This window comes from Morus notabilis, unplaced genomic scaffold (assembly GCF_000414095.1).
Source record: "Morus notabilis unplaced genomic scaffold, ASM41409v2 Scaffold42, whole genome shotgun sequence".
NCBI lineage: Eukaryota > Viridiplantae > Streptophyta > Magnoliopsida > Rosales > Moraceae > Morus > Morus notabilis.
This window is the reverse complement of record NW_010360565.1, coordinates 668,670-679,989: the sequence shown is the minus strand read 5'-3', so window position 1 is coordinate 679,989 and position 11,320 is coordinate 668,670. Positions and strand designations below refer to the sequence as shown.

The 11,320-nt window shown below is 34.7% G+C and overlaps 1 protein-coding gene across 1 annotated transcript; it reads left to right on the top strand.

The window, feature by feature from the left end:
- The first annotated feature begins 1,569 nt into the window (after positions 1 to 1,569).
- On the top strand, positions 1,570 to 7,736 carry LOC21409022 (coronatine-insensitive protein 1). The gene is given in 4 exon segments (XM_010096752.2): positions 1,570 to 2,477; positions 2,479 to 2,760; positions 5,969 to 6,440; positions 6,863 to 7,736. Coding segments are annotated over 4 exon segments (1,773 nt in total). The 5' UTR covers positions 1,570 to 2,280; the 3' UTR covers positions 7,685 to 7,736.
- Positions 7,737 to 11,320: the final 3,584 nt, after the last annotated feature.

Sequence of the window (11,320 nt, the reverse complement as noted above, 5' to 3'; positions counted from 1 at the left end):
AACAAAATATGAAAAATATATATAAAAAATTTAGCCTTCTTCGGGCGGGCTCGGGCTGCCCTACCGGACATGGGCAGCTAAGTCTTGCCCGAAGCCCGTTTAAGGAAGATTTCGGGTTCGGACGGCCAGCTTAAATTTTTCGGGCAGGCGGGCTCGGGCAACGGGCACAAATTTGATTTTTTCGAGCGGTCGCGGGCGGCCCAACTAAAATTCCAGCACTAATGCTGACCACTGTTTTTTCTTTTTTTCTTTTTTTTTTAATTTTAAGAAACAACTTGTCATTTTAGTTGTCGTGACTGAAAATGTCTAGTAATTATACGTTTACTTTCTTTCAATAATAGACTTTTGCTTTATCAAAAGAAAAGAAAAAGCAAAAAAGATAGGGTTGTCTTAAGTTTTGACAAATATTAAAAATGCACTAAGCAATATAAAATTTCAAAAATTAGAAAGACCTAAATCCTATTTATCGAATTTTAGACTATAGCAAACTGTTTTTTTTTTTAAGTAAACATTTTCCCTGCTGTTCTTTTGTTCCTGAAAAATCCTTCTCTTTTTCTAATTCATGTTTTTGACACAATAATTTTAATTATTTCAAATGTTTTGAGAGGGGCTATGCCATTCATTGTTTGAACTCAGGACCGCAAGACTCTCCTGTAATTCACTTTTGAAAAGCAAAATTTGAATAGTGAATTTATCACTAGATTGTCCTATTGAGGCTTGTATAAAATTATAGATTACAAATTTTATAATATAAAAAACGAATTTTATCATGTTTTTTAGAAATGCTAAATAGTAAATTGTCCAAGAGCACTAAAATAAAATAAAAAAATTGTCTAGCTAAATTAGCAGAAGTCCAGATTTTTATAGGCCCCTTCTTGTGATAAAGTAATTCCCTACTGCTTTGTGGGAGCAATTAAACTATAGGTCTAAGCTAGTAACCACCAACTAGCAAGTGGAGTAATTTAGAGAACAAAAGATTTGGAATAAATAATGACTCGTTCATTTTATCGATTTGAGTTTAAAATTTTAATTTTATTACAATAAAAAGTTCTCATAAATAATCACACATAATTTTTTTTATTACAATAAAAAACTCTCACATAAAATCACATCTAAATTTAAATTAAAAACTCGAATTAACGAACTAAACGAGCTCTAAATAAAAAACAAAGAATTAAACAAAAAGCAAAAGGGCATATTTGGAAGAAAAGCTTGAAAAACCCTAGCTATCGCTCCAATCCCATGCGTCCAAAAGAGGAAAAAGAAGAAAAAGTGTCGTTTCTCTCCAACTTTCCACTTCTATCAACCGTTAACAGATCGCCACCAAAACCAGAAATGCTCACATAATAAACACCATCACCATCATCATCTCTATTACACAAAAATCTGCTGCACTCACCAAAATAATCTTGACTTTTGTACATTCAATAAGGCTCGACCACGTCACCAAACGAAAACACACGGACCTTCTAAACGCTGACGTTTTAGTACATTTCAGTAGTTTTGTCGTTTTCTTCTTAGCCTTTTTATTTGTTTTCTCCTACTACACCTCTCCGCCCCCTCCAGTAGTCCCCCTGCTTCTCTTTCTCTACCATTCCATTTTAAACGAACTTTTTCTTTTCTTCTTTTTTCTTTTTCTTTTTTTTTTTTGAGGTGCGCATTATAGAATATAGACCTCCTGATTAGGATCTGATCCAATCCGCTTCTTTTGCATCTCACACAGACACACACAAAGAAAAAAAAATTGTACTGCAACGTCGCCGTCGGATTCCTTTTCTCCGACACCATCACGCCGTCCGATCTGTCCGATACACTATCATGTGCTTCGCGTCCACCGCGCCTCCATGCTCCGACGGTCCTCGATTGGTCGTAGTCTCGATCCGTCGTCGATTCGATTGGCTGCCGTTTCTCGTTAACTACTGTGGATTCCCGCGGCGCTAATCGCAGGTCGCGGAGAGAGAGCTGGCCGCGATTCCTTCCTTGCCGTCTTCGTTTTGATTCGCTAGAGGTTTCGGCGTTTCTTCTGAGATTCGCTCTGAATCGGAGGATTAAAAAAAACGTTTCTGGTTTCGGTTTTGGTTTCGATTCGTGTTTTGTTTCGTTTCGTTTCGTTCCGGAGATTCGAAGTTGTTGAGTTGAGTTGAAGAGCTTCAAGTCTTCGAATTTGTGTACTTGAAGTTCAGCTTTGTAATTGAGAGGAGAGAGAGAGTGAGGAGAGAGATAGAGTGCGTTTTTTTTTTTTTTTTGGTCTATTTCCTTTTACGGTTTGGATTTTGAGCTATGGAGGATCGAAGGGAGAGCAGGATGAACGTTGGAATGTCCGATGTGGTGCTCGGCTGCGTAATACCTTACATCGACGACCCGAAGGACCGGGACGCGGTTTCGCTCGTCTGCAAGCGGTGGTACGACCTAGACGCTCTCACGCGCAAGCACGTCACGATCGCGCTCTGCTACACGCCGACTCCTGATCGGCTTCGGGGGGTTCGGCCACCTGGAGTCGCTGAAACTCAAAGGAAAGCCTAGGGCTGCGATGTTCAATCTGATACCGGAGGATTGGGGCGGCTACGTCACGCCCTGGGTGAGGGCGATTGCCGAGTCCTTCAATTGCTTGAGGTCGCTTCACTTTCGGCGCATGATCGTCAGGGATTCGGACCTCGAGCTCCTGGCTTCCACTCGCGGCCGCGTGCTTCAGGCGCTCAAGATCGATAAGTGTTCGGGGTTCTCCACTGATGGTCTTTTCTTTATCGGCCACTTCTGCAGGTATTAGGCCTCTAGAACTTGGCTTTCTTTGTTAAATTTTCTTATTTTGTGCTGTATTGGAATTCATTTCAGAATTCTGGTAAGAAAATAGGAAGTAGCATGTTTCGAATGGACTCTAGTTGAATTCATCTATTAAAAAGTTTCTTTCTTTATTTTTTTCTTTCCTTTTTAATTTTATTTTTTGCCCCTTGAAATTGTCTGGGTAAGATTAGAAATAACTGATTGATAGTATTTTCCGCTTCCCATTTATGTAAGATTTCCCTTGTTAATTTTCTCGGTCGGATTTTGTAATACGGCTGAGCGTGCTTCTTTGTTGTTTTCCAAATCTGATCGATGCATTCTGAAGCGGTGTTATCTTGGTGTTGAATTGATTTCTAGTATTTAAGCGTATAGGGTGTTTTCTTTTTTGGTCTCATTATTCGATGTTTTTCATGGAATATGGTGCGTTTGTTTAGGGGTTAGTTATGCATGGTTAATATATTAGGCTTTCTTTATCTGTTCTTTTGATATTATGACGCAAGCTTATTTACCATGGTTCAATAATTAGCCAATGTTTGTCATATGAGTTCTGTGAACTTGTTGTCTTGAGCTAAAGAATGGATGAGAATGTCCCAGTTCTCATTTTGGTATGGAAAGGACTTGGTTTTGAAAGAAATTTACTCTTTATTTGATACTTAGTAGATAGCTTGCTGGGCCCAGATATATTAAACTTTGACCAGGTAAACCATTTCCTTGTTTTCTAGACTTTTCTGCGTATTAAAATATTATTACATTATAAATATGGCATTTAATATGCAATATCTAATTGATTGATTGGTGCATCTAGAGTCTTAAAATATATTCGACCTTGGCATTATATTTTGTGTTTATATTGGTTTTGGCAGAGTCAGGTTGCGGAAAGTCGAGTAGTTTTGTGCTTTTCATATTTAAACTTGACAGTTAAAGCCATTATTTTATCTGTTGGTGGATTAGACTAGACTGAGTTTCGGTTGCCATATTTTATACCATGCAAATAATAGATGGGATCTGCTAATTTAAAGTGACTACACGGTGTTTAAATGCTCAATCTGTAACTATGTGTGAAGACGCAAGGAATGCAGAGAGATGATTTAAAGTGGAGCTTTTGTTGATGTTGTGGAAAATTGACGTTGATGGCTTAGTTTTTGTTTGGTTGAGCAAGATAATATTTGTATGTTATATGGAACATAAATATCTACGATTTAGTTTTAAGATAGCTTTTCAGCGATTTTAGATTCTGTGTGTAGGGAGCATTATGGAATGTTCAAACTTCAAGTGGATGTTAGTTAGATATACTTCGGAAATTGAATGCAGATTACAAATTGACGTAGTTTTCTGGATTAAAATGAATTGCTTTTGTTGAATGGTTCTCGAATGAAGAGTGTGAACTTTTTATCCTTGCTTTTTTTATTTTATTTATTTATTGATAGTGAACCCGGGTAAGCAATTGTTTTACATTCCAAATGCTAGGTCGTGCTTAACTTCATATAAGTTGAGTAAGGTCTGAATATTGATCTGGAGTTCAGTTTAAGAGTGAGGTGTAATGGTCGAGAACTTGCAGTCAGCAATTATGATAGAAAACTGGTTACTTTGAAGGGGGAAAAAGGCATAAATATTCTTATCAGTATAGCATAAGAACAGTTTATTAGCTTGAGATTTTTATAGATGATTTCTAATAGCAATTTGCTTAGAAGACAGTCGCTGAAAGGGACCCTTAAATAAAAATTAATAGGAATAGCAGAGAGACAGAGGACACAAAATCATTTTCCCAACTTAGCCTCTTTGAAAATAAGCAAAAAAAGAAAACAAAAGGCTTTGAGCATCTCCAATGGAATTCCAAATTCTTATGCCAATGCTAAAATTTAGCTTTTGTAAGACCAAATGCCATGCCATATTTAATGTCAAATTTGGCATTTGTTTGCTTATTGGTTACTGTGTTAAATTTTTCACAGTCATTAAAACATTGTCATTTATAATTTTTGAAAATTTAAAATTTGCCTTTTACAATTCCAAACTAAAAACTTTACGAGGAAATCAAGATATAGTGCTTAGAATAACATTATATATTGCAGTACAAGATACAATAATATGTCAATTGTACCATTTCTTACACATTTTTGTACTAAATATAGCGTTGATATTGTCATTTACGTTGGTGATGGTCTTACATGTAGGATTTAACTTCCCCTTCTCTTCATTTCTTTATATTTCTTGTGGTTATTGATTACTAAGATGATGCTGTTGCAAATCAAAGTTTTTGTGCCAATTATTAGGTTTAGCTTCACTGCTAGCTATGTTAGGGAGAGAAGAAAAAAAAAAACTTTCTTGTAAGATGCTTTAGGTTATTTCATGTCCATTTTGCCTCTTTTAGAGCATCTCCAAGGGAACTTTCTAAGTTTTAGCTAAATTCTAGTTAAAATGGCTAGAAAGTTATTTTAGCTAGGATCTTTTTTGTGAGCCACTCCAACCGCTCTCTATTTTTGCTAAATATAGATTATTTTAATATTTATTGAATTTAAAATGTAAATAAAGTCTTTGAATTTACAAAAGAATCTTTACATTTATTACAGTTGAAAGTATAATATAATACAAAAAATGAAATGGCTAGTCTCTCTATGCTAGTTATATTTAGCTAGTGTGGAAGGCATTCTCTAAAATAGCTAACCATTTAGCTAATGGAGTGGAGAGAAGGAAAAAAAAAAAAAAAACTAAATCATTGGCTAAAAACATGAAATGGCTAGCATAGTTGGAGTTTCTCTTAGTTGTTGTGCGTTTGAGTAAACTGCATCTCAAGATGTAGCTAGTAGCTAATGCACACATAGTTTCATCAATTTTTATATTCATATCCTATTCATGATCTGACCTCTGTTGTTGCATTTGTATTCGTATCAATACTTGTCTTCCATTTGTACGAGCAATGTTGCCAAACATAGTGGCAGAATATGTTTGTTTTCTTGCTTGATAACTATATGTTGAGACATTCTTAATGTAGTGGCTTTAATTTGGTCACGTTGATATTGTAGGTTATCTGTCCAGTTTTGTGTTTTCAGTATATTTAGTGTCTCTATGTTGTTCTAAGATGATTTTGAAGATGTGTTGCAGTGACTTCCAGTCATAATAAACCAAACATTTGGTTCTGGGACCTTGATATTTTCGATGGGAGTTTGTTTAATTGTTTTATATTCTCCAGGAATTTAAAAACCTTGTTTCTGGAGGAGAGTTCAATAATTGAGAAAGATGGTAAATGGCTACATGAGCTTGCTATGAACAACACAGTTCTCGAGACTCTAAATTTTTATATGACGTATCTTACCGAAGTCAAATTTGAGGACCTCGAACTCATAGCCAGAAATTGTCGCTCCTTGAATTCTGTGAAGATTAGTGATTGTGAAATCTTGGACCTAGTAGATTTCTTTCGGGCTGCAGTCGTATTAGAAGAATTTTGTGGGGGTTCCTTCAATGAGCAGCCGGAGAAGTATTCTGCTGTATCTTTACCCCAAAAATTGTGCCGTTTGGGTCCAACTTACATGGGGAAGAATGAAATGCCAATAGTATTCCCATTTGCTTCCCTACTTAAAAAGTTGGACCTTCTCTATGCCTTGCTCGATACGGAGGACCATTGTACGTTAATTCAAAGGTGTCCGAACCTGGAAGTTCTTGAGGTAAAATCACAATGCCCTTTCTCGTGCTTCCAGGTCTTTTGCATTATGCTTTTTTATATGTACATATACGTACATAAGTAGATGCACAGGGGACTCAAACGGAGATATGTGTGTATTCTTAATATACAATGTCATTGCAAGATTGGGTATTTCTTACATCTAAGATTTCATTTATCTTTTATTCTCCCATTATTTAGCACATCTATCAAAATAATAATAATAATAATTGAATGATTTTACTTTTTATTGAAGTTCAGTCTCTAGTAATGCTAATTCCTCGAGGTAATTTAGATTACTGGATACAAGTTGCTATAGTGCTCATGTAGACAATTGGTACAACCTAGGGAGTTGTCTCGAGCGCTTTTCTCTTGGCTATAACTGTTTTGAAATATACATTATTGTGTACCTTTGTGATAAAACAGACGAGGAATGTCATTGGAGATAGAGGAATGGAAGTTCTCTCTCGGTGTTGCAAGAGACTAAAGAGGCTCAGAATTGAGCGAGGTGACGATGAGCAAGGCATGGAGGATGAAGGAGGCCTTGTTTCACAAAGGGGTTTGATTGCTTTGGCTCAGGGCTGTCTTGAACTTGAATACTTGGCCATTTATGTATCCGACATTACAAACTCATCACTAGAATGCATGGGTACTTACTCTAAGAATCTTTGTGACTTTCGTTTAGTCCTTCTTGACAGAGAAGATCGGATAACGGACTTACCGCTTGACAATGGAGTTCGAGCTCTTTTGAGGGGTTGTGAAAAGCTAAGAAGATTCGCTCTGTATCTTCGACCCGGGGGCTTGACCGATGTGGGTCTTGGTTACATTGGCCAGCACAGTCAGCATGTGAGGTGGATGCTTCTGGGTTATGTGGGGGAGTCTGATGCAGGGCTTTTGGAGTTCTCTAGGGGATGTCCTAGCCTGCAAAAACTCGAGATGAGGGGCTGCTGCTTCAGTGAGCAGGCGCTTGCTGCTGCAGTGATGCAGCTGACTTCCCTGAGGTATTTGTGGGTGCAGGGCTATAGAGCATCAGCAGCTGCACCTGGTCGCGATCTTTTAGCGATGGTGCGCCCATTTTGGAACATCGAGTTGATCCCTTCAAGACGTGTTGTCGATCCTTCTCAGATTGGGGAAGCTGTGATGGTGGAGCACCCGGCTCACATACTTGCGTACTACTCCCTCGCAGGACAAAGAACAGATTTTCCAGGCACTGTTACTCCCTTGGACCCAGAAGCCTTACACGAGTAAAGCTGTACATACAACTTTTTCATTTCTTTCCTTTTCCCTCCCTCAAAGAAGTCGTTTTCTTGCGCCCACGTCCTTGTTCATAAATTAATGTAATTTGTTCTCCCTCTCCTTTTTGGTAAGATGGTTTGAATTTCAGATTTCATTTTCTCTCTTTTTAATTCTAGACTTTAGTCCTGTAATAAGTTTGTGTTCTTCTCGTGTAATCTGAAAGCATTTGTACTATTTGATGAAAATACGTTCTTCATTCCTTTGCTTTGAGCAGTTTAACCTAAATACCCTTCCCTGTGGTGACTTTGTTCCTTCTTGTTTAACGTGGTGACTTGTATTTTTTTTTTTTTTTTGGTGACTCGCATCTTTTTCAAGAAATTATTAACTCTTTTTTTTTTCTCTTTAATTTTTATCCATTCTAAGCTCACAATTCACGTTTTAAACTTGACTTCCCAACCATCAAATTAATGGGCTATGTGAATTCATTCGACCCAGAAGCAGCATGTTGTTGAAATTCATTTATTCATATGGATTATAAGCGAAAAGCTCATAAATGTGATATCTGAACTTTGTGTGAATGAAAATTTAAACAAGTCTTTGATCAAAGTAAGTTCAAGGTCTCGTTCACGGATTCAAGTTTTCAATTCGAACTGAGATGTGATATTTTTTTAGAGCTTTTTACTGTAGCAGAAAAAGTTAGATGTGACATTTTTTGAGAGTTTTTTACTGTAAAAACTTAAAACTGAAAACTCGAATCGGTGAAATGAACAAGGCCCAAATCTTTCTGTCATTTCACAATATTTTATTAGCCATACCTGCGGTCTTTTATGGGCATTATATCTTGAAATCATGGATTATTATGCTCTTTAAACTTTAGAATCATTTTTAGAGAGTATTAGAATCATTTTTAGTTTACTTTCTGAATTTTAAAAATTCTCATTTTACTATCTAAACTTTGAATTGTTTTCACTTAATCTCTTTAGTAGCAAAATTTGTTAAAACATATAGAAAAAAAAAAAAAAAAAGAGAACAACGCAGGCACATGGTCTTTCTATTTTATTTTTTATTAAAAAGAAACAGATAAAAATTGTATGACTACACTTAACCCACTCTTTTTCTGTCTGACTTTAACAAAAATTACAACAAAAAGAGTTAAGTGAGAATAATTTAAAGTTTAGGGGACAAACTGATTCTAAAATTTAGGGGACAAATTGACTCTAAAATTCAAGGGCACCAGTGAAAATAATCATAAAATCATTAAACCCTGATCCTTCAGCCGTCTCTTTGACTATTGTATCACATTTTGGGATTTCACATCTCTCTCAAGTCCTAACCGGTAAAGCCACTAATTCTGCAGCGCACTAATTAAAACGGTTTCACTGGATCGTTACTGCTTTTATTCCAATGGCCTTCATCTTTAACTTTGTTGAGTTATTTTTTTGCTAATGTTTATATCAAATGGTCAATCTATTTTAGATAAATTGTTTATGCTTAGTAATTATATTCACTTTTATTTATGTCTCTTATAAATGCTTATTTGCTGCAGTTGAACTTCATCATTTATATTCTAAAGAACCCCTTTTTCGTTGCTTATAATTCTAGGATTTCAGCTCTTGCCATAATTTATACAGTACTTAAAAGTATCAACTTGATCTTGGCCAAGTCCTCCCTTAATATTAGTGTAATACACACATAAAATGAGTTCCTCTTATTATTTAGGTTCTGTCAAAAGAAAATGCAGAACTAAAGAGGAAGGATAAAAAGAAAAGGGGGGAAAAACATGCATTCTAGTATTCCTTTTTTGTCTGGTCTTCCCAGGTGAGTGGATGTTGGAGAAGTTAAGCATATATAAATATATATATATATATATATAGATATATATATATTTGTGACAATTGTACCGAATATAAGAATTATTTTATTAAAAAAAATATAAGAATTATTGGAAGAATGTCAACTCCAATATGTGCTCACTAGATTTCTTTTTTCCCATACAAAGGATGGCATTAGTGGATCGTGGCCCCAAAGAAGGCAAAGTCAATTCCAATTAGTACTGGAATAAGAACTTCTTAAATGACCTACCTCTCTTCTATTGTTTTTTATTCTCCAATCTCCATAATTTTTCTTTGGTCCAATAACAGGCTATGAAGGCCATTTTCATTCTGCAGAGTTCTTCCCAACAATTATCATCTGCTTAATAATTAATGGTTTTTGAATTTTGCTTCTGGGTCCCATTTATCCAAAGCCCATAACAGTGTGGTGCACTTGAAGCATCAAATTCCCAATTGTTAGCATGCCTTCGGTATTAATTTGTTTTGACTTTTTTGGCAACTTGATAATAACACCTTTTAGGACATGTTTGGTATACCGTATAAACACTTTGTATTGTATTATTTAATAATAATATAATATTTTGTGATATTTATACAGTGTATAATTTAATATGAGATTCAAAATTATAAAATACGAAAGCTGATATCTAATACAAAAAAAACTTGTGTACTAGACTGCATTATGCAATTGAACTTAAAACACCAAATTAAAAACATATAAAATATTTCACAAATATCAAGGCTCGGGGTTGGGTTTTGGGACCGATGTTGGGGTCGAGTTTCAGGACTGAAGTGATGTTGGGTTTATATTTTTAAAAATTATATTTTGACCTCTAAACTATTTTAAAATTATATTTTAATCCCTAAACTTTTTAAAAATTATATTTTGACCCCTAAGCTTTTAAAAAATTATGTTTTGACTCTCAATTTTTTAAAATTATATTTTGATCTTCAGTGTTTTTAAAATTATGTTTTTACCCCTTATTTTTTTAAAATTAAAATTTGACCCATTTTCAATTTTTTTTTCAAAAAAGACCCCTATGTAGCAACTCTACTTTCTCACTTACTTTCTCCAAATGTTGGGTTCAGGTTGAGATTAGAGTCGAATTAGGTTATGATTAGGTCTAAATTTTATATTATTACAAATTAATACATAAATAGATTACAATGGTAAAAATAGTATAATATTTAATAATACTACCAACCAAACACTGTATTATATAAAAATTATACAATATAATACAATACAATAAAATACAGTACGGTACACCAAACATGTCCTTAATTTATACTTTCATATCAACAAGAAAACTACACAAATTGCAATATAAATATGATATACTTGTCACCCAGTTGTATTATTTTATTTTCATTAGCTTGGTACTTGATATTTAGATGTGAATGTGATAACTGATAAGTAAAGGCTTTCCTAATTGAAGTTGTCCAAAAGATTATGTGGGCCTAATTGAGAACCACTGGGGAATCTAGAACCATCCTTCTATATGATTTTGTGGATGAACATGGCCTCTGCAGTGTTTTTACAAGGAGAAAAAAACGCTAAAAAAAATAAACAAATTTAATAAAAATAAACAAATGTCAGTAAATTAATAAAGAGAAATAAAAAATCACGATAACACTTAATTATTTAAAATGATATAAATAATAGACTTAAATAAAATCATAACAAAAGCAAATCATGTGCTTTTCTCTTTTATTAATAAAGGACAATGAGAGAGCTAATAATCCAAATGCTTTTATGATTTTTTTTTTTTTTTAACTCTTTAGTTGGTGTAATGAAACTGAAAAGATGGCCAAA